Below are 24,147 nucleotides of genomic sequence, written 5' to 3' on the forward strand. Positions count from 1 at the left end.
TTCCAGCAGTTGACAAGAATGTCTGAGGAACAGTGGGGTGGCGGGGGAAGGGGTAAACATGGGGAAATAGTTTTACTTTGTGTAATGACCCATCCACTCCAAGTCTCTATTCAAGCCTCAGTTAATTGTATCCAGTTTGCAAATTAATTCCAATTCAGCAGTCTCTCGTTGGAGTCTGTTTTTGAAGTTTTTTTTGTTGAAGAACTGCAACTTTTAGGTCTGTAATTGAGTGACCAAAGAGATTGAAGTGTTCTCTGACTGGTTTTTGAATGTTATAATTCTTGACGTCTGATTTGTGTCCATTTATTCTTTTACGTAGAGACTGTTCAGTTTGGCCAATGTACATGGCAGCGGGGCATTGCTGGTACATCATGGCATATATCACATTGGTAGATGTGCAGGTGAACGAGCCTCTGATAGTGTGGCTGATGTGATTAGGCCCTATGATGGTGTCCCCTGATGGTGGGCACAGTTGGCAACGGGCTTTGTTGCAAGGATAGGTTCCTGGGTTAGTGGTTTTGTTGTGTGGTGTGTGGTTACTGGTAGGTATTTGCTTCAGGTTGGGGGGCTGTCTGTAAGCAAGGACTGGCCTGTCTCAAGATCTGTGAGATCTTGGGTCATCCTTCAGGATAGGTTGTAGATCCTGGATGATGCGCTGGAGAGGTTTTAGTTGGGGGATGAAGGTGATGGCTAGTGGTGTTCTGTTATTTTGTTTGTTTGTTTTATCCTAGAGACCTTTCCTAGAGTTTCCTAGTGATCTTTCTGGAGGATTCCCATGAGATCTTGCCGTGCATCAACACCCTGTTCTGCCATATTGATTAGCTGCACAGGGAAATGTCCAGCTCACAGAAACACAGCCAGCCTTGTACATTTCTATACCCTGAATCCACCTCCGCACTACACAAGTCACAGCCACTTATCAAGCATCTTCTCTCCTGCTTCTTGCTCACTGGAGAGGAACTGCTGAGATTGACTAGACACCTCCAGAGTGGTGAACAGTTCCTGGCTGCCTATCCCACCGGGCGACCCCGCCAGGAGCTCCACTTTGTCGTCTAACTCCACCTCTTAATTAATGACTTCGTGCTCCGGGTTAGGTTCTCTTTCCGCTGCCCCAAAGTATCCATGCGGCTCTTGGTGGTGGAGGTGGGGTAACCACCAAGGATAGTGTCCAGCTCCTTATTGAACCAGCAGGTTTTAGGCATAGCACCGAGTGACAGTTTTCCTCCCTCATCTTATGGTACACCTGCCTCAGCTCCTTTATCTTCACTCTGTACTGCAGTGTGTCCCGATCATAGCCCTTTTCACACAAGCCTCGAGAAATCTGCCCATAGGTATCCCAATTCCTATGGCTCATATGCAGCTGGGACTGCACAGCCTCCTCTCTCCATATACTGAGCAGATCCAGCAGCTCTGCAGTGGTCCAAACGGGAGAGCATTTGCATCACCTGGGAAGATGCAATGAGACCTCTCCACACTGAGCCATCAGAAAATAGAATTTCAAAAATTTCAGGGGCTTCTAAGCGGGGAGGGGGGCAGATGGTTGTTTACCTGGCTGCAGGGCAGTGGTGTTTAAACCGCTGACCAGAGCAGTCAGGATGGGCATTGTGGGACACATCCTGGAGGCCAATTAAAGCCATAAAATCAAGCATGGTGACTGCACTGGCACTTTGTCGACAAAAAATCTTATCACTCCTGTTGGGGTGGTTTTATTTTGTTGCCAAAACAGGGCATTTTTGCCACCAAAAGTCGCATTGCAGTTTGTATGCATTGACAGTTTTGTCAACAAAAGCTGCCTTTTGTCAACAAAACTCTGTAGTGTAGACAAGGCCAAAGAAACCCACGGTAATTGGTATGAGTTACCGTGCCTTCCACTGAATGCATCCGATGAAGTGAGCTGTAGCTCACGAAAGCTCATGCTCAAATAAATTGGTTAGTCTCTAAGGTGCCACAAGTACTCCTTTTCCTTTTGCGAATACAGACTAACACGGCTGCTACTCTGAAATTAGTCTCTAAGGTGTCACAAGTCCTCCTTTTCAAGAAGAAAAGCACAACCATGGCAATAGGAACAGCAGAAAAAATGGGAGTCTAGGCAAAATGAAGCATTAGGAAAACATAAAAAAAACAAGTCTGTCCTGGGTCTTGACATAGAATCATAGAATATCAGGGTTGGAAGGGACCTCAGGAGGTCTAGTCCAACCCCCTGTTCAAAGCAGGACCAATCCCCAATTTTTGCCCCAGATCCCTAAATGGCCCCCTCAAGGATTGAACTCACAACCCTGGGTTTAGCAGGCCAATGCTCAAACCACTGAGCTATCCCTACAAATAAGGTGTAAATTTACATGCTGTGGGCTGGAGTCTCTGGTCCATTAAATTCACTTCATGCTGCTTATGTAGCACAAAGTGAATTTAAAATGCTCAGAGATTTGCACTAAAGAATTCCTATGTAAGGGGAATCTCCACCAGTGCTAAACTGGCAGAGGTTGCTCCTTTGCCACCTGCACCAGCATGTTCTCCCCAGCACAAGGGGCCCACAGGGAGGTTGTGGCAGAGCCTCTGGCAGCCCAGTTCTCTGCTGGTGTGGGACTTTATGCCAGTGGCTTAAGTTAAAACTGCCCCTGCAGCATTAATTTACACCAGGGCTGGGTGTAGGAGTGCCAATTTTCTAATCACACCAAACCAAACACCCTGACCCCACCCCCTTCACCGAGGCTCTGCCCCGCCCCACCCCTTCCCAAGGCCTCACCCCCGCTCACTGCATCCCCTCTCCCTCTGTCGCTCACTCTCCCCCCACCATTACTCATTTGCTCATTTTCAGCAGGCTGGGGCAGGGGCTGGATTTGGGGTTTGGGCTCCAGCTGGGGGGTGCAGGCTCTGGGATGGGGCCAGAAATGAGGGGTTCAGGGTGCAGGAGGGGGCTCCAGTCTGGGGCAAGGGGTTGGGGTGTGGGAGGGGATACCCGCTCTGGGCTGGGGGTGTGGGCTCCAGGGTGGGGCCGGAAATGAGGGGTTCAGGGTGCAGGAGGGAGCTCCGAGTTAAGGAAGGGGTGAGGGCTCTGGTCCGGAGGTGTGGGCTTCGTGTTGGGGCAGGGGGTTGGGGTGCGGGCTCCAGCTGGGTGTGGAGCCAGGGATGAGGGGTTTGGTACAGGAGGGGGCACAGTGAAGAAACAAGACCAAACTTTTAAAGAATCCTTTAAAGTTTTAAAGAACATATGAGGTGATGGACAATAGGAGAGACAGACTATATTGTTTCCCTTTAAGTCACAAAAGAAGGTAAGGCATTTGGAATGGTTCCCACCTATTGCGTGTGTGTGTATGCATGCAAATATATAATTCAGAAAGTGTGTATGCCTGAGATAAGTCCTTAACATCACAACTTGATGTTAGGGAGGCTTTGTTTCTGACCTGAGTAGAAGTCAGAAGTGTAATCAACTTTTTTTTTTTTAGATCTTATGAACTTTCTTACTTTGTCATTTTACATTTTCAAAAATAACTTTTCCCTAATTATTTTCATGCTTTCTTAATTTTTTGAAATATTTAGGCATGAAGTTAAATATAATAAATTGATAGTGCACTTTCTCAGTGCATAGGACACAGAAGTGGGCATTGTCTATTTCAATAACCAGCCTTGTAGTTACATTTTTTCTAAACTTTGGCATACCAGTGGTATATTATCTGCAAATGGCTTTTCTTCAGAAGAAGCTAATATCACAGAAATGAATGGTGGAAATTAACCTCATGATTATGCTGTAATCTTCACCACTACCTGAGTTATGGATCATTGTATCAGAAACATTAGCACATTAACCACTGTGTCATCCATAATAGGTGAATGGGTGGTCTCACATTTAACAAGTCTCTTAATGGTGCAGGAAGAAGTAGACAAGGAAATTGGGAATTTCTCGTGTATTTGCAATTTTTGCAGTTTCTTAAATTGAAAAAGGAATAAAAATGAACCTTACTCTTAATAAGAAAAGGAGTACTTGTGGCACCTTAGAGACTAACCAATTTATTTGAGCATGAGCTTTCGTGAGCTACAGCTCACTTCATCAGATGTTTACCGTGGAAACTGCAGCAGACTTTATATACACACAGAGAATATGAAACAATACCTCCTCCCACCCCACTGTCCTGCTGGTAATAGCTTATCTAAAGTCATCAACAGGTGGGCCATTTCCAGCACAAATCCAGGTTTTCTCACCCTCCACCCCCCACACAAATTCACTCTCCTGCTGGTGCTAGCCCATCCATGGGCTAGCACCAGCAGGAGAGTGAATTTGTGTGGGGGGTGGAGGGTGAGAAAACCTGGATTTGTGCTGGAAATGGCCCACCTGTTGATGACTTTAGATAAGCTATTACCAGCAGGACAGTGGGGTGGGAGGAGGTATTGTTTCATATTCTCTGTGTGTATATAAAGTCTGCTGCAGTTTCCACGGTAAACATCTGATGAAGTGAGCTGTAGCTCACGAAAGCTCATGCTCAAATAAATTGGTTAGTCTCTAAGGTGCCACAAGTACTCCTTTTCTTTTTGCGAATACAGACTAACACGGCTGTTCCTCTGAAACCTTACTCTTAATGTGAGAGAACTTTTGCAGATTGCATGCATGAGCTTTATTTATATGTTACAAATAAAAAAGTTTCCCTTGGAAATGCTGAGGTTTACAAACTTGTAGCTTTCATTCCCAAACAGTGAAATTACCTTAGAGAGCCCCTTACATATATAGCGTTATGTAGGCAATATAGAGGAAATTATTGAACTGAAATGTCTCTGCAGAAGGTATTGTACTTTGAAATAATAAAAAAGTAACACAACTCCTGTTCTCTACACAGTTAATTGCTCACTTCTGAGCTTTCACTGTTTACCCTGCCTACCCTTTCAGCTTTTTGTCATTGGGTGTGGTGAATGGTCGCTAAGTACCTGTTTATAGTTCACAGAAATAGCCCTGGAGAGTTAAACCAGTAGTAATATGAAACCAGTCTTCTTGGTGGGTGGGTGTGTGAGCTTTCTTTTTTTTTTTAAACTGGCCCTGGAGCCTGAAATCTGCATTCCAGATGAAACCTGCAGCAAAGCGGAAGGAGAGAGCTTGATATTTTTTATTCAGTTTCAAGGGTACTACGTCTAGATACTGTAGCCGGTTGAGAATTCAGAACAGTCCAGAAGATCAACGAAGGTTGTTTTTGTTTGTTTGGTAGAGATTTTTGAAGTATTGCTTTGTGTGGATTTGTAATTTTACAGAGTTTTTTTTGTGTGGTTGCATTTGCTAAAGGCGGTCTTAGACAAAGTGGAAAAGGTTACATGAAAGAAGCTTTCAGGAGTTTTCGGCAGACAGAAGTTCACAACCCATAAGGAAGTAGGAAACTAATGCGATTCGTTCTGTTCAACAGGCTTTTTCATTTATACAGTTGCTCTTCACTTTTAACAAGTAGGATTGTGTAGCCAGTAAGATTGCAGGAATTGGGGCAGTGATCATTGGTCCGGTTTTCAACTGAGAGTACAGTGCTGGCAGATTTTCGCTGACAAAAAGTCTTTTGTGTAAAGGAACAAGTAACGAAGTTGCCAAGAACTTTGAATACTGTATGTCAACATGCAGAGCCTTCTTGTTTCTCTTGGACTGGAGTTGTAAAATTTGACAGATGCTTTCAGTCCATACTACAGCACTAGAAACATGAAAGGAGGGATAGTGTGACCTTGGGGAGACCGGCTTTCCTTATGATACAAAAAGAAGAGCTCCCATTGCATTTCCTGTTGTAAGTTAATAGACTGAATGGGTGTAATAAACAATTGTGTAGAAGGTAACTAACAGTAATAACAAAAGTAAAAGCTATATTGTGGTTTGCCCAACATGGAAGCAAATAACACTTCACCTGGCAGCAGTGAGCTTTTACATCTAGGGCATGCAACAGAGACTGAACACAGCCAGCCTTTCTTCACTGCATTTTCTATGAAAGCACTTTTTGGATTTACTACTAAGTTGGAACCAGCAACTTTGAAAAAACAAGCAGTACTTAAGGCATTTCGAACTTTTGATGCTGATACAAATACCCAAGCTGCCAACCAAGACAAGGGTGGTGGTGGTCATGATGATCCAGAAGTACATCATGTGCTTCCCAAAATACAGCAGGCTGACCCGGAGGCCGGCAGCCAGGCTGACCCAGAGCCCAGCAGGCAGGCTGACCTGAATATGGAGTTAGCTGAACAGAATGAACCACCTCTTCCTCATTTAGAGTCTGTACAGCCTCCTTTGTCTGAATGTGACAGAGATGACAAGGATGCCATTTTTGTACAAAGTACTTTGGCTTATACAACAAGTGATACAGTATCGGACAATGAGAGTACAGACCTAGACAGTGATGGAGACAAAACAAACAAATCTGTGTTAACTATTGTGGCTTTGTCTGATGAGTCTTTAGAGAATAACAACCAGGATAAGGAAGAATTGGAATCAGAAGGGTCCAGTGAAGGTAATGCCACTGTGGAGAGAGATAAAACTGAGTCAAGCTCACCAATTTCTCAGCAGCTTCCAACAGAGCTGAATGGTGATCTGGAATGTAGCTCAGCTAGAGAAGACAAAATGTTAACAGACGAGCACTGCATTGGCCCACCTTCTCTAGAAGAGAATCCTCAAGAGCCTATGAGTGGAGAAGAACAAGCATCTTCAGCAAACGGCACTAATAACACATCCTCCCCAAAATCAGCCGTAGGTGAAAAGACCTTTCAGCTACCTACTTTCTTTAGTGGATTGCGTGTGCGAAAAAAAGGTCTAGCTGCAGAGGATGGAGAGACTATCACAGAAATTAAACCAAAGGACAGTGATTTGGCTCTGCTTAAATTAAAACAGCCGGTTAAGAAATCTAATATTACATCAGACGTGCTCACTAAAAAGAAACCAGCTGAGCCGAAAACAAGTCCTACTTTCCTGGAACAGCTCTCTCAGCTGTTAAACATTGAGGTCCCTAAAAATGAAGATAAAGCCGAAGATTCAGGTGAGGAGACTAGTGAGACTGAGACCAGTGATGAAGGCCAGGAGAGCAAAGCCACCAATAGAACGAAGCCCCTGTCCCCTGCTGAAGAAACAAAACCAAGCCCAGCTGAGTCGGCATTAGATGCATTTAAAGCTTTGTTTACGCGGCCTCCAAAAAAGGAGATGACTGTTGATACTTCAGAGCTGGAAGCCATAAAACGCAAAATGAGAAATGAAAAGGAGTTGCTGAAAGCAGTATTTGAGAGATCAAAATCAAAGTCTGGGAATGGAGCATCTGACCTGAAATCTGTAGGTTTGAGTTACTTTTACATTCTAAGGGCTCGAGGTAAATAAATGGATATAAAATAATTTCTGCTGATAAAATGATTGGTGTGAACTAAAATAACTAAAGTCAAAATTTCAAGCGTGGCTTCTGATTTTGGGAGCCTTAAGTTTTGGCTTCCCAACTTGAGACACCTTTAATCTTTTCACAAGTGCTGGACAACCCGAGTTCTGAATGAAGTCAGTGAGAGCTATAGATGATGAGCACCTTTTGAAAACAAGGCCAAAGATGTCTCAAGTTGGGAATCCAAAAAATTTGAGTCCCCCAACTTGTGTGTCTAATATAAAAAATGTGGCTGCAAATCAATTGCTTTCCTTTCATTGAATGTGGGTGCTCTCTGAATCAAAGTTAAATTACAAGTATTTACTGTAAATATCTTTAATTATCCTAATAGAAAGTTAATACTGAAATTCACTCTTTATTGTTATTGTAAATATTACACTTCATATCATATACCTAGACTTCAAGAAAACCTAAAGAGAGTTATCAGAGATCAGTGTCAGCCTCAACTCTACACTGTCTTTATTTTTAATGGCTTTTCTTTCTAAAAGTAATTTTTGTTTTGTTTTTTAAAATCCTCTTAGAAAGAATTGTATTATGACAGGTGATGCAACAGACAATAAGTTGTATACAATTTTCTGGGTGACTTGCCAAAGAGAGGGGCCCTAAAAGGTATCCTCTCTGTCAATTGTCTATACACCTAAACTCTGATCTTACAAAGACTTCCACATGTTCAGCAGTACACAGGACAGTTGTCCCAGTGAAATCAGTGGAACTATTTATCTGTTTAAAGTTAAGCATGTTCCTGTATGTTTATGGGATTGGAGCCTCTGTCAATATGGTGTTTTGGATATGTGTATTTTTAAGTGAAAAAAGGCAATAAAACCCCCACAAAACTCTCCCACATTGAGAGTCTGAATAAACCAATATAAATTCATAGTAAGGACCTGAACTTAAATGCAAATACATAAATTTAAAAGCCCCTTTGAGTTAAATGAGCAGAAAAAGGACACATCCTTTAACAATTACAGATGTGCGCAGATGTAATTAATTCATAAAACTATTTTCATTGACTACAGTAGGATTGCGTGTTTGAGTAAGGGTTGTGGGGTTGGGTCCTAAATCTGAAGCTGGATAACCTAGAATTTGTTTGCCTGTACTCCAAGTTTTGAGTTTCCATTCGCGTGTGCGTGTGTGTGTATGTATGTGTTTTAAAAAAAACCTCTAAGAACTTCTCCTGGGTAGACTGAGACCTTGTAGACACAATATCAGCTTACAGTAAATTTCCTGTGGTGGGGAAAATGTAGATGCTGGCAGGGCATTTGTTTCTCGTGTATCAGTGACACCAGTGAGCACTACTATAATTCACCTTCAACAAAACTATGTTTGGCTCTTCCAACTTTAGCTATAGATACAGAATAAATATGAAAATTCCTGACACCGTATTAGCCTCCTTGGTTCACAACAGGCAGGCAGCTTCTCAGAGCTACTTTGTTATATTTAAATTAAAATGCTGCATGTAACATGCTAGTAAGCTTTGTGATGTTTCCCCCCACCCCCAAAGCAGTTGTTCTTACACTCTTTTCCTCCTTTCTTCATCCTCACCGACTGAATTTCATTATAATGGATTGGAATCAAACTGATAATCATCCTGGCTCTAATTTTATAATGCAAATGAGCTCCAGTTATGGACGGCCATTGCTTTAAATACACAAGTTTAGTTAAACGCAGTATTTACCATTTTTGGAATGGATTAATATTGCAACATTTTAATCTTCTCTTTTTCATATTTTTAATAGCCTGACCTAAATCCCTCAGAGCAAGATGACAAAACTCCAGGGAAACTCCAGGCTGTCTGGCCTCCACCTGAAATCAACGAGGGAAAAGAAAAAGTGGGGTTGAAGTACACTGAAGCAGGTAAAACAAAAAGGTGAAAGACTTGCAGAAATGGATTGTTGTAATGTTTCAAGTGTTCGGTTTGTGAAATATAAAAATATAATGATTATTTTCTTATTCTAAAAAGCTGACAGCATATTATTTTTTTCTCACCATGGCACTAGTTACCATGACCTGGTAGGTAGGTAATTTGAAACTCTCTGTGGATTTGGATGCCATCTGAAGAAATTATAACCTTTTGAAACTTCTTATGAAAAAAAAAATTGCATTGTTTTCTGATATGCTAGGCCAAACATATATCTGGTGCAACTCTGTTTAAATTAGTGGAGGGATCAAGATGGTCTAATATGTCAGAATTACTATAGATTCCTTCTTTTTGGGTTAGAATACATTTTGGGTATTGAATCTGCCAGATTCTAGTCTGATTTGCTGATTCTCTTTAGGTACCATTACACTGATGTTTTTACATTCAGAGTAGAAGTAGGAGTATTAACGTGTTTAGTTTTGTTACCTTCTTTGCATAGGCACGTAGGAGTAGCTGTATCCAATCAGATCACTGGTCCATCTAGTTTGGTATTTTGTGTGTAATAGATCCCAGTACTAGATGCTTCAGCAGAAAGCATGAGAAACCCAGTGCTGGACGTTTCTGGAATAGTCTACCTGTAGGAAAATGTTTCATCCAAGCCCATATCAGCTAGTTGTTGGCTTGTGCCCTGAGCATGAGGGTTCATAGACCTTAAAAATATGTTTATTGCATCCAAGTGTAACTCTGGCTGTTCTCATTATTCATACATTGTGGGATTTTTCTAAAGCACCTAAATGAAAGGCAATGGGATTTGTGTTTCTAATTCACCTAGTTACTTTTGAAAAATTTATCCATAAATGATTTAGTAGGATTAAAAAAGGATTAAATTCTTGGCCTTTATGCTATATTCTGGCAATAAATTCTGCAGTTTAATTGCCTGTGTCTTGTATTGGGTTTAAATGTGTTGTCTTTTAGTTTCAATTAAGGCCTACCTGCTGTTGTATTACTAGAGAGGGTAAATGGGAGTAATAGATTTACTTTTCATATATGATTCATTATCTTGTTTATTTCTATTGTGTCCCTTCTTATTTGTCTGGATTCTAAACTACATATTCTCACTCCTTTCACTGTCTCCTTGACTCATAACTTTTTCACTCCCTCCTGAACCCCTACTATTTCTGAACAATTACTCCTAGGTAAGAGAATAATACTAGTTAAATGATGTTCAGTGTCAAAATAGTACTGTTAACAAATAAAGTAAATAAATTGTTTAAGTATTTTTTAGTAGGAAAAGAGGGAGGGTTATTAGAGGGAGAACTGAGAACTAGCACCCTAGGTTTTTTTTCTGTCTCTGCAATTGACTCGCTATGAATTTGGGCTAGTAATTTAACCTCTCTCTCTACTTTAGCTTACTGCTTTATAAAATGGATGTAACACGAGGAGTATCTTCCGCACAGGGGTGTTCAGAAAGTTAGCTACATTTGTTTTTCCAGCACTGACAGGAACACCGCTCTTAACTCATCTGACCCACCATACTTCTACATACTGAATTGGGTCACTTATATTGTAGCTAATCAGTCGGAAAACTCAGAGAGATCCCTAAATGAACAGTACAATATATGTGCAAAGTACAGTATTTCAGCTTTTGACAGGACTTCCACTGTCTCTTTTTCTGAAACTATTTGTTTTTTAAAAGTACTACATATGGAGTATTTAATATTCCTAACATGAAAAGTGAAAAAAGGGCTTTCCTATCTTTTTTTTCCCTACTTCCTAGATGTCTAAAGTGAAATATAATCTGTCATAGCAAAAGGGGAACAAGCTTTCAATAAACAAAAGCTCCATATTGTACTAGTAATGAGATGAACTAGTTCATGCTTTATTGGGATGTGAATAGGAAGGGGGGGATTCACTTAGATCCCACATATATTGTTTGTTACTGAGACGTTGTGGATGGCAGTGTCATCAACATGCTGATGGTATTCTAAGCCTTATTTTTATAGAGCCCAAATTCTACAGTCCCTTTATTCACCCAGTGTCTGGCAGAGATAGGGATTTTGATGGAAAAAAAACTGCTGGTGATTCAATTGTGATGAAACACAAGTGATGCTTTTACAGGAGTTGGGTGAAGGCTGTGTCTGTAACATCTGTTGAGGATGTATAGTAGATTTGTGCCTAAATGGTTAGCAGCCTCTTGATTCTTTTGGCTCCATAATTATTCCTGGATGCCCAGAGAGCAGTGGCAGCTTGAAGTGAAACTGTATGACTGGCTAGGACACTGCAAGTGAAAACCTCAAATCAGCCATGTTGCCTGTGTTAGCTCTAGGTTTGAAAACCCTAATGCACTTTGCTTACGACTACCCCTGAAGCTCATCTGCAAGCTCCTGGAAGAGCAGAATGCTACTTGTCCCAAGTGTGGTGTCTTCTGCACAAGTATCAATCTGCGTGGTGCAGACCTGCTTTAAATATACACAACTTGTACCCCAGTCTTCACTGATTTCCTGTTTGCTTTCAAGTGCAATGTAAGGGGGTAGTGTTTATCTTTAAGTCCAGAGTAGTGTGGGACTCTATTATTTGATAGAGCGTTTCTCAGAAGATAACTCATTCCAACAGTTAAAACCAGATGGAAAGCTCTTGTTTTCAGAACCTACGTTTAAACACTGTCTATTGGCAGTAGGGTGACCAGATGTCCCGATTTTACAGGGAGAGTCTGGATTTTGGGGTCTCTTTCTTATATAGGCTGCTATTACCCCCTTTCCCCGTCCTGATTTTTCACATTTGCTGTCTGGTCACCCTAATTGGCAGGAATCTCTCAGATATTGCTTCTCCTCCCCTGATTTTTTTCGAACGTGCTCCTTTTAGTCACAGTCAGTCACAACTCGAGTCTAGCACAATTTTAAAATCACTTATTTTGTTTAGCATTTGATCAGTAGTTTGTTTTGCACTTGTTCTGCATTTTAATCTCTGCAAATAAAGCACCCAGCTGCCACAGCAATAGAAGCCGGGAAGAATGCAGGGAGCTTAGTTATGTGATTATTCTTTGCATATGCATAGTTTACCTATGAAGTAAAAGAGCTTTCAGTTCATAATACCCCTGTGTTTGAAGAATTTGTCATCAGCAAGACACACAAGGGAAAAAACTACAGATCTGATGATCCCTATTAAAAATGCTTATTTAGTAAATATAGGTCTAGTAGTCACCTGAAGCTGGAACAACTTGTCCTATTGCTTAAACAAAGTGGAAAAAAGAGTAATAAGAAAAAAAGAACTTAATTGGCATTCATATTGGAGACAACTTTGGAATGAATCAGACTGAAATATAAATCCACTTAGCTTTCATAGCTATTCTTAACAACCTTTTTAGTTAATTCTTTTGTTTATATTTTTAAACAAGGTTCTGCTCCCTCAGCCTGTCTTTCCATCATACTTGATTCTGCAGTGAAGTCATGCTGTCTCTATGGCACCACAATTTCTATGGCAACAGACTCTGATGCTACAAACAGAATTTTGATTTCTTTGTAGGAAAGAGAAACCAGGCTCTGCAAGACAGCTCCCTTATTGAAACATAGGTGTTTTAAATGATAGCAAAGGAAATACCAAATAATGCCAGATGCTTTCTCTACAGTTTCTGAAGTATGAAAACCTCTTTCAGCTGTGCCACTATGGGATCCTCCTTCAGCACATTTTAAACCAAATGAGAGGCTTGTATACTAGAGCGATGTATGTAGTAGTCTGAGCATAGGTGAGAGCCACAAACTCATGAGCTTTAATCGTGGCTTTTACACAGGCTTCCTTCATGGGAAAATTATTTACCCTGTCTGTCTCATTCTTCCTCTGTAAAATGGAGATAATACTTAAATGCTTTTTTAAGGGTAGAGGTAAAGTAGTCTGAAGAGGAAAATATTTGTAAGTGAAGGAATTATTGTTCGTAATTTTTTCTAAATGAGTAAGGAATAACACTACGTAGGTGGCCTATATCTCTCAGAACTTATATTTGCCAGCTAGGCAACAGTAGCCAGATTCTTTAGGGATCTCTTCAGGCAAAAAGAGAGGAGGTGAATACTCCACTTGGAGCCTGTCCTTTTCAACAATCAGCTGGATGCTGGAGTATAAATGAATCTATTTCACTTTGTGTTCTTACTTGCCAACACTTGATATCCTCACAGGTTTCATGAGGATGTATTTTTTCAAGCAGCAAAATTTCACCATTTTTACTCTCATTATTGCTAGCTGTTTAGAGTGGAAATGGTGGAATCTGACCCTCAAGGGGAAATGTCACCATGAAGAAAGTGATCATATTTTACGTATGAGCTTCCTACTTTCTGTGCCTGGATGGGGAGTTAGAGTTGTCACTGCAAAGATCTGGCTTAATTAACTTCAGGCAAACCCACAAAGCATTCTGTATTTTAATGAAAGCCTGATGTGAATTCCGCCCCCCTTCAAAGCTCTAAATAATTGTATTTATTCTTCCGTGTCAAGCTTTTACATAATCAATAATAATACTAATAGTATTTAAGTATTATTTGTATTGTACTAGTGCCTAGGAACCTCATTCATGGACTGGGATCCCTAGCAGAGTGTCTGACTTGTATCAACTTTTTTTATTTTAAAACCTTTGCGATGACATTTTCTGGTATAAATATTGTGTATGCTTTATTATTGGTTTGATAATAGAGTACGTACTATAGGTTTGCATTGGCCATATCTTAGCAATTAAAGGATTTCATGGAATAAACCATATTTTACTGCTGAGATGCAAAAATAGAATTTAGAAAGCCTGTTCTTCTGGGATTTCAGTTATGACCTGTGATGCACATTGTTTTGGTAGATAATAGTTCAAGGAGATTCTGGCTGGCAGATTTTTCTGGGTCTTGATTTTGTAATGTTTATAGAAATTCAGGATATGTTTAAGTATTATTGCCTACAAGAGGCTATTGGAAACTATCACATTAAGAGATTTTGCCATGTGATGGGTTATTCATTTGAGAAACATGATGCAGAAAAGGGAACATTTTAGTGTGTCCTAGTAAAACGGTTATTATTCCATTATTTGTGGCAGGATCTGATTTACTCAGAGTACGGCTACACTAGAAGCGCTACATCAGTGCACCTGCGCTGCTGAAGCGCGTCCGGTGAAGACACTATGCTAACGGAAGAGCGCTTTCCCATTAGCTTCCATCTCTTGTGGAGGTGTAGTTGTGCTATGTCAGTGGGAAAGCATCTTCTGCTGACATAGCAGTGATATAGACAGCACTTAGGCCACTGTAACTTGTGTTGCTCGAGGGATGTCTTTTTCACACCTCTGAGAGATGTAAGTTAGATCAACTTAAGTGGTAGTGTAGACATGCCCTCAGAGTTACTTGAATTCATTTGATCTTAAGAGTTGTTATTTAGACATAGTATTAAAATCTATAATAGAGTTAACAGTTTATTAATGAATAGAAAGCATTAAGTAGGAATATGTTAGGAAAAAATGATAAATTAACTCCCCTATTATGTGCATATGGACTGAAGTTGGAGTTTTTGTGATTGATGGTAACTGCCAATTTGACTCCAGTTCATTTGGTGATCGAAGTAGGAGTTTTAAATTGTTTTACTATATTATTTGTCACAAATGTTGTTATATAACAGATGTGTTCCAACTTGGTATGATTTAACATATTTTGGCAAGTTGCATTAGATTTCTGTTGGGAAACTGATGTTTTTATTACAAACCAGCTTGCCATTTTGTGACTAGTGCAGCCATTTTAAATTTATACCTTCCAAGTATCACTCATCTGGAATGACTGTCACGTCTTTGCTCATAATGTCAGAATCTCATTCATGTCAACTGAAATGCAACTAAATAATAAGGATGGTGGGCAGTGAGCAAAGTTTCCCCTTTATCTTTTCCTCCTGACTACAAGAGGCTACTCCTGGGGCTTGTGAGTAGGCAGCCAGTTCCATTCTATATTCTCTTCTATATGGGTTCTTAAACAATGCTCATCTCTCATGACTGTAGTATCAGAGGACTTGTCGTGTGAACTAAGACCACTTTACTCCTGAATGAAAATGTCCACCAGAGGGTTTAATGTGCATTAACTTATGTGCATTGACTTCATATCTTTAGTTGATTTGCCTTAACTTTTCTGTGTCACCATGTAGATGTGCCCTGAGCGCCTTCCAGTAGTGCATTAAGGAATACTGATTATAGATCTATGTGCTTTAAGTCAAAGTTTACACAGTACTGCAGTGCGAACTACGGAAGTGTGAATTGCAGAGCATACCAAAGTGTTGCAATCTAACTGCTCTGTATGGACGCTGCTGGAATGAACCAAAGGTTCCTAGTTTGTATTAACATAGTCCTGTTTGAAAGACAATTACAATAACACGAACAAGGTACCTTTTAGTTTGTGCCAGCAACGTTCTTCACACAGATTGCAATACTTTGGTGTGCTCTGCAATTCACCAGTGGAAGGGAGGCCAGTATCTAAAAGCAGTTCTACATAGCAGAAATAGAATAATCACTTTAGGTTTTGGCTCCAGGATTCTGGTGCCAAACAGATGAGACCATTTGACTTAATAGTAAAATCCATGGGTTTAATGAAATTTACTCTCTTGTATCAGATTTTATTTTGTGGTCTTACACACCATGTGTGTTCAACTTTTGTCAGAACCAGCCTGTGAACATGTGTGACTTAAAAATGAGCTTAAATTAAAATCCTGGATCAGAACAACCTCAAACATTGTAGAATTTTGGATCTAGATTTAGATCAGAGTTTTGGGCCTCATCTGGATTCATCTCCTCCCATATGATAAAAACACATGCTCTTACCAGTATGGGATCCATTTTATTTTACATAAGAAGGTATTGCATACATATGGTGTTAAATCTTCCAGCTGTTCCAGGCTCTCAGGAACCTTAGAATGTGTACTTATTCTGTATGTGTGTAGTCTGTGATTAAGTGTATTGAAAAAATAATTTATGTGGACAAACAAATATCTTCTTTTTATTTAATCTTTTGCTGGGTGGAATGGGTGGGAAGAATTTGTAATGCTTAGAAGAAATTCCTTATTAACTTTGCTCCTCCTGTTTGTTGGTTGGGTGGCATTTATTTGGTGTATCGTAGTATTGGAACCTTGCCACTGTAACAGGATAATTGCACACTGTATCATGTGATCCAGTCACATAATGATTTTTCTGTAAATATGGAGTAGGGAGGATATTTACTGGCACATAAATCAGGCTGCAGGTGCCCAACAGCAATATTTCTATTGCTGCCTTCCTGGAAGGACAAAAGTGACAGGTGATGTTATTAATGTCTGTCATCCAGTAAATGAGCTGTAGCTTTAGCCTTACCTGTGACAAGAGAAGAAAGATCAATCAGATAGTTACTCAGGTGATTACCACTGAAAAGTGCTGTATGTTGCTTTGCAGTCAGAGGGAATGAAAGCTGTGTTCTTTCTTTATGCAGAAGAGACACCAAGACTTCGCATGTTTTCCTTTGTAAAGCCCAAACACTTGTAGGAATCATTTTATTTTATTGGAATGTTTGGCCTCCATTATTTAGGGCATTCATTTTCTGTTTATATATACTTACTGTAACAATTTAGCAATGGTCAAATTTTGATTAGAGGGTGATCCCAATAATTAAATTTTATTTAGACCACCCGGAATATCCAGATCTCAGTATTTGCCTGTTCAAACCCCCTGATCTGTACCCCCTGTCCTTCAGATTATCCCCTAACCTTATTTTCTGGGAGGGACTCTCCCCAGTGACTTGCAAACTACCTCCCTCCACCACCCACACTTTCATTATCCCAGAATCTTCTGTTTTGAATCCTTAGGGCCTAGGGTGACTAGGTCTCCCTTCCCCCGCACTAATCTGAGAAAGATCTGGTAGTGGTGGAAGGGAGTGTAAGGCTGCCCATTCTCTGCTCTGAAACGAGGGAGAGCAAGAAATTGTGTTAAGCTGCTAGTGGGTATCTGACTTGTGGGGCCTTGGATAGTTTGGGGACTAAAGAGTAATGAAGACTAAAGGGTAACAATGGAGGAGCTGGAAACCAAGTATGTGGGGAAGAGGAGGGGAATCTTTGGGGAAGAGACTGAAGATAGGTGAAAGACCACACAAGATGAAGAGGGAAATCAATTGGGGAAAATGGAGAAATGCAGTGAAAGATGGAAAAAAACTAATAAACAGAGTGAGCAGAAGTAAGAAATGGAAAAGAAAGAGAAGGCAAAACCAGATATGTGCAGCTTTCCTCATAGAATCATAGAATATCAGGGTTGGAAGGGACCTCAAGAGGTCATCTAGTCCAGCTCCCTGCTCAAAGCAGGACCAAGCCCCAACTAAATCATCCCAGACAGGGCTTTGTCAAGCTGGGCCTTAAAAACCTCTAAGGAAGGAGATTCCACCACCTCCCTAAGTAACCCATTCCAGTGCTTCACCACCCTCTTAGTGAGAATGTTTTTCCTAATATCCAACCTAGATCTCCCCCACCGAAACTTGAAACCATTATTCCGTGTTCTGTTAAGGTTAAGTGCATTTCATGTTAATTCTGATTTTCATTCAATGGGTGACTCTCAAGCTGTGGTAATTATATGGGTGCTTATTTGTGTTTGGTGTATGAATGCACAAGTTTCTCTGCAATGTAGGAATTCCTTATTCCAGGGAACTATTACTCTAGACCTGAATTGACTATGCCATTTGTACCAAGAGAGTTTCAAATATTCACTGTGATAGCCAAATGCTATCAAAAATCAGTTCTCACTTTCTTTATTTTGTCCCCAAAGTTCAAACTAGGGATGTTTTTGGAAAAAAAAAAATTCTAATTACATGGAATTACTGCAGCCTGTTTAAGAACATTTCTAATTTTATAAAACTTCTAATAATTTAAATGATGCAGTTAAAAGCCTACAAAAATTGCATGTACCTATTTTTCTGTTTCATTCAGCTTCCTCATGAAAGTAGAGTAACTGGATTCACCTTTGTTGTTGTTAATTTTAACCTGCTGGTTCTAATGTACCAGCACAGCAATTCAAGATTTGCATTGCAAGCACTATAGTAAAATGCTTAAATACAAAACTCTTAAGTGGCGCTTTAAAAAATAATGGAAACATTATAAGAGTATAAAAATGTTGCTAGGGCATGCAGGTGTGAAATCAGGAAGTTTCACACCTGGAGTTGCAGCTAGAAAGAGATGTTACGAGTAACAAGAAGGGTTTCTTCAGGTCTGTTAGTCACAAGAAGAAAGTCAAGAAAAGTGTGGGCCCCTTACTGAATGAGGGAGGCAACCTAGTGACAGAGGATGTGGAAAAAGCTAATGTACTCAATGCTTTTTTTGCCTCTGTCTTCATGAACAAGGTCAGCTCCCAGACTACTGCACTGGGCAGCACAGCATGGGGAGGAGGTGACCTGCCCTCTGTGGAGAAAGAAGTAGTTCGGATCTATTTAGAAAAGCTGGACAAACACAAGACCATGGGGCCGGATGCGCTGCATCCGAGAGTGCTAAAGGAGTTGGCGGCTGTGATTGCAGAGCCATTGGCCATTATCTTTGAAAACTCATGGCAATTGGGGGAAGTCCCGGACGACTGGAAAAACGCTAATGTAGTGCCCATCTTTAAAAAAGGGAAGGAGGAGGATCCGGGGAACTACAGGCCAGTCAGCCTCACCTCAGTCCCTGGAAAAATCATGGAGCAGGTCCTCAAGGAATCAATTCTGTAGCACTTAGAGGAGAGGAAAGTGATCAGGAACAGTCAGCATGGATTCACCAATGGCAAGTCATGCCTGACTAATCTAATTGCCTTCTATGACGAGATAACTGGCTCTGTGGATGAGGGGAAAGCAGTGGACATGTTATTCTTTGACTTTAGCAAAGCTTTTGACACAGTCTCCCACAGTATTCTTGCCAGCAAGTTAAAGAAGTATGGGCTGGATGAATGGACTATAAGGTGGATAGAAAGTTGGCTAGATTGTCGGGCTCAACGGGTAGTGATCAACGGCTTCATGTCTAGTTGGCAGCCGGTATCAAGCGGAGTGCGCCAAGGGTTGGTCCTCGGGCCGGTTTTGTTCAATATCTTCATAAATGATCTGGAGGATGGTGTGGATTGCACCCTTAGCAAGTTTGCAGATGACACTAAACTGGGAGGAGAGGTAGATACATTGGAGGGTAGGGATAGGATACAGAGGGACCTAGACAAATTGGAGGATTGGGCCAAAAGAAATCTGATGAGGTTCAAGTGCAGAGTCCTGCACTTAGGACGGAAGAATCCCATGCACCGCTACAGACGAGGGACCGAATGGCTAGGCAGCAGTTCTGCAGAAAAGGACATAGGGGTTACAGTGGACGAGAAGCTGGATATGTGTCGACAGTGTGCCCTTGTTGCCAAGAAGGCCAATGGCATTTTGGGATGTATAAGTAGGGGCATTGCCAGCAGATGGAGGGATGTGATCGTTCCCCTCTATTCGACATTGGTGAAGCCTCATCTGGAGTACTGTGTCCAGTTTTGGGGCCCACACTACAAGAAGGATGTGGAAAAATTGGAAAGAGTCCAGCGGAGGGCAACAAAAATGATTAGGGGACTGGAACACATGACTCATAAGGAGAGGCTGAGGGAACTGGGATTGTTTAGTCTGCGGAAGAGAAGAATGAGGGGGGATTTGATAGCTGCTTTCAATTACCTGAAAGGGGGTTCCAAAGAGAATGGATCTAGACTGTTCTCAGTGGTAGCAGATGACAGAACGAGGAGTAATGGTCTCAAGTTGCAGTGGGGGAGGTTTAGGTTGGATATTAGGAAAAACTTTTTCACTATAGGAGGGTGGTGAAACACTGGAATGGGTTATCTAGGGAGGTGGTGGAATCTCCTTCCTTAGAAGTTTTTAAGGTCAGGCTTGACAAAGCCCTGTCTGGGATGATTTAGTTGGGGATTGGTCCTGCTTTGAGCAGGGGGTTGGACTAGATGACCTCCTGAGGTCCCTTCCAACCCTGATATTCTATGATTCTACTGATCACAGTTTTTATGAGCCTTTAATGTTCAGCTTAAATTGACTGGATGTTTTAAAAAATGCATTTAAGGCATTTTTTTTGTGAATTTTGTGAATGCCATATTTTCCTAAATTCTCACCTTAATTCTAGGTATATTTAAATTCCTTTTAATTATATTTTTAATTTAAATGTCAATACAAGCTAGAATATTTTTAATTGCTGAATATAACATTTTCCAACAGTTACTTTAGCCTGAGTTTGCTGGGCAGAATGTTAGAGCGTTCCTTATTCAAACAGTAGGAGTTTTGACTGAAAAAGGATGCAGGATCATGCCTGTGGATTTAAGTTATACCCACATATAGTTATGCAGCAATGTGGGAGGATGTACTGGTGGCACCTAGCGGCTGAAACAGAAAATTGCTTGGGAAAGTAATGGAGGAGGAAATGTAGAGAGTTCTTCAGAAAAAAGACAAGAAAGTTGAGAATAGTGGGGCTGGTGATGAATATGGGCAAGCAAATCAAGAAAGTGCCCTGTTCAGAACTGCAATGAATCAGTATCATTAGGAGTAAGTGGAGAATCGGTACTGTAAGATGTGCTACATCAGAGGAATGGTAGGTTGCTCATTAGTTATCAAACTTTTTCTGGTACGTTTGTTCTCCAGCAGTTAACTTTTTGTTTTAGCCTTATTTTTCAGATACTCCTCTATACTCTGTTTAATAGTTGAGATTTTTTTTTTTTTTTTTTTACAATAATGAAGCCGCTACACTTTACAGTTCTTCATTATGAATTTTACTAATGATTTTAGCTTTCAGTTAATTTCAGAGAACTTCTGATTTCTTATTTGATGTTTGGAGAAGCAAGCCCTTATGTTTGGAAGGTGGTCTGAAGATTTATGCGGGAAACTTCTTAACTAAACTTTGATATCAATCAGGTTCACTGGGAAGAAGTAGGCGTGGCCTTACTTTTAGCTGTATTTCGGGGCTATGCTGCAACTGAGAGAGCTCATCATTGCTCAGGTTACGCTGATTCAGGAAAATAGCCCGTGCTTCGGTGCTGTCCTGAATTGGGGTCTAACTCTCTGCTCTTCCTGCTGCCCCATTCCCAAAGGAAATCTCAAACAAAACCACCTGATTCACTGTAGAGCCCAAAACGACTAGCACCATCATGCTGCGCATGCACAATCCCTCTTTTCACCATTTTGCAGAGTGCTGAGTTTTCAGTTAAGTTGCAAACTTGTCTTTTAGGACAGCATGTGAAGCTCATCTGTTTACCCAGGAATGGGTAAGGAGAAGAAAGGAGGGCTATAGAGGTGGAGGAAGCTGTTGGTTTGGTTTGTTTTAACTTTTGTAAGTGCACTTAGAGCTTGTCAAAGTTAATTTTTAATGGGTAAAATTAAATGTTCTTTGTCTTTGTCTAGGTTGGTATTAGTGGCACCATATTATGCACATATTTTGTTTAAGGCAACATCCTGGAATGTGCATTCTATGGTGACTAATACCTGTTTAATGCTTATGCTTTTTACTCACACTTATGTGAACTCTTTACTGTACAGGGAATTTTGCTATGTATCACATACCAAAGGTAGAAGGGTGTGTATTGTATTTAGCAAAACAATTGTGTGCATTGTTCCTTATACAAATATTTTTTCCTGTTGGTATGACAATAAATTTCATGTGCTAAGCTGTTGTGTAAAGTATGTGTAGTGTCCAATGAAAATTAGTCATCTTTCACGTTACTGGGTATGTTACACATTAGAGAGAGATTCTTGCTGTAGTATGTACTGTTTGGGAAACTGAAGTCTGTGCTTATACTTTTGTTATCGCTTGTAATGTTGCATATGCTTCAATTTTATCACACACTAACACACCTAATACGCTGCTTAGGGGGATTTTTCTCCTGCGAGTTCCACACTAAATTTTCACCCTGGCTTGTAGACAAGATATAGGAGCATAGCCACTTCATCAGTGAAAACATCACTTTTATTTATTTGCTTGTTTATAAAAACAAAATCTTCATCCCCATCTCTGGCTTCAGATCAAGTTATATGGGATAGAAATCTGTGAGGAAAAATTCTGAGCATAATTTCTGGGATGAGTCAGATTCCTTGTTCTGTTAAGCAAGTTGACTGAGTTTCATGGTAAGTGGTTAATTTAATTACCTTGGCACTTGTCATGTCCACGTGAAAACCTTAAAGGGGTGGGTGGGTAAGACAGATGCTTTAATCATTCTACAGCATGCATGTATATACGTATAATATCTTGTGTTGTGACTTTTGTAGGAATGCTTGCAGGTTTGTTTTATAAGTGGGTGTTTCCATACCTGAGCTGTCGTTAACTGAATCACATATGGTGTTACCCTGAAAACAGAATTCGGGTACCCTCAGAATAGCTCACCTATCGCCCCCTCCTGGGTTTACCTAAGATTCCCTCAAAAACAGATTAATTTAAATATCTTCTAAAAGGTTTTCCCTTAAAACAGCCTACCTGTTCACCTATCTGTTCTCCTATGGTATGGATCTCCAGGGTAGCTAAAGAAATTCCCGGAGGACACAGATACAGCCTTCTGATAAATGCTATTGATTGACATAAGCAGTATCCTTTTCCAAAACAAGGCACCTTTTTATTTGTATAAAAAATAATCCACAATACAGTCGTAATCTAAAAACAAAAATCCCTTTAGCAATTTAAAGAGCACCGCAACTGCAATAACATACAGCTGAGAAGATTCTAAGTGGTTGCACCCTGTTACAGATGACTAGTCTGTCACAGGCTGCTGACACAGTCCCTAAATGCTTTAAATCTTATACATTTCTTTCATTATCAACACATACACATTCTAAGACTATCCTGTAATTATAACTGACAAACTTACGCTATCTGCTGACACAGGACTCCTTCTGGTGCTACTGCTGCTTGCTGTCGCTGCTGCTGCTTTCTTGGTTGCTTCTTCAGGTCTCCTCTCATCTGCTCTTTTCCGGTCCATTCTCCTCAGCTCCATCTGCACTGTCAGCACCTCAGCTCTGACTTTCTTGGCTGCCCACTGACACACTGCCTTTTAGACAGTCCTGTCAGAGCTTTCCAGACACTTTTTATAGTGTTTTTTCTTTTACTACACATTCCATCTTCATTCATTTTTTTCTTTTGCTACTACACATTCATTCACATGGCTGCTGTTTATCTCAGAGTGTTATGATCTGCTGGATCCCTGCTAATTTGGTCTTTCCTGCCAATTTTATATTCAGTGCTATGTGACCTGCAGCTTCCATCTAATGGTGGAGTGACTCTTTCTTATTTATATTGGAAGCCAGAATTACAAAATGGAGTCTGGGGACTTCAAAATGGAGTTTCTCTGGTATCAGTGTGGAATTCAAGGGTTCTAAAAATGTACTTATGACTTAACTTTTAGCAGAAATGGTAATCTTTAATAGCAGTTAACAATCGAGACACAATTTTTCCTGATAATAGTGTAGATGGGTTTGCAGTAGTGAATAGTGACAATGATGAGTAATGAAGCCTTTAGAACTACTGCTGTTTGACATGAGAATCACCGAGGACTATATCTGATATGTAATGAATATGAAAATATAAATATATTGTTTGAGGCTAAAATGCACTCTTGCTTATGCTTTTGTCTCTAGCTCACCTAAAACTTTACAAGGAGGGACCACCAGGTGGGTAGAGAGTGTATGTTGTTGTCTGTGTGTCTAGTCTTTGGTTTCTCTCGTTTCCTTAAAGGCAGTGGGTACCTAGTTTATGATCTTTTTTCATAATGGAAAGATTTATAAACAGCATGTATTCAGGGCCTATCAAAGTTTTGAGCTAACAATTAACCAGGCCCCTTGTCATGCTGCAGCATAATGGGAAAATATTTCCAGAATTCTAACTTGAGTTTTATGGTGATCACTAAACCAATCCAGTTTCATCTAGCATGTCCCAGTTACAGGTGTCCCATTAAAATAA

The 24,147-nt window shown here is 40.4% G+C and overlaps 1 protein-coding gene across 5 annotated transcripts in view; it reads left to right on the top strand.

The window, feature by feature from the left end:
• The window catches only part of FMN1 (formin 1), a 393,819-nt gene that overhangs the window by 130,497 nt on the left and 239,175 nt on the right, over window positions 1–24,147 (top strand). For 2 of the 5 annotated variants that reach the window (XM_048854639.2, XM_048854640.2), the window contains exons 4-5: window positions 9,101–9,218; window positions 23,826–23,858. In XM_048854639.2, coding sequence (XP_048710596.2) covers window positions 9,101–9,218; window positions 23,826–23,858 — 151 coding nt within the window. Of the gene's footprint in view, window positions 1–5,187; window positions 7,268–9,100; window positions 9,219–23,825; window positions 23,859–24,147 lie in introns of those variants that run through there. The other 3 variants (XM_048854643.2, XM_048854644.2, XM_048854641.2) reach the window with 3 other exon arrangements.

This window comes from Caretta caretta, chromosome 6 (genome assembly GCF_965140235.1).
Source record: "Caretta caretta isolate rCarCar2 chromosome 6, rCarCar1.hap1, whole genome shotgun sequence".
In the NCBI taxonomy this organism is placed as follows: Eukaryota; Metazoa; Chordata; order Testudines; family Cheloniidae; genus Caretta; species Caretta caretta.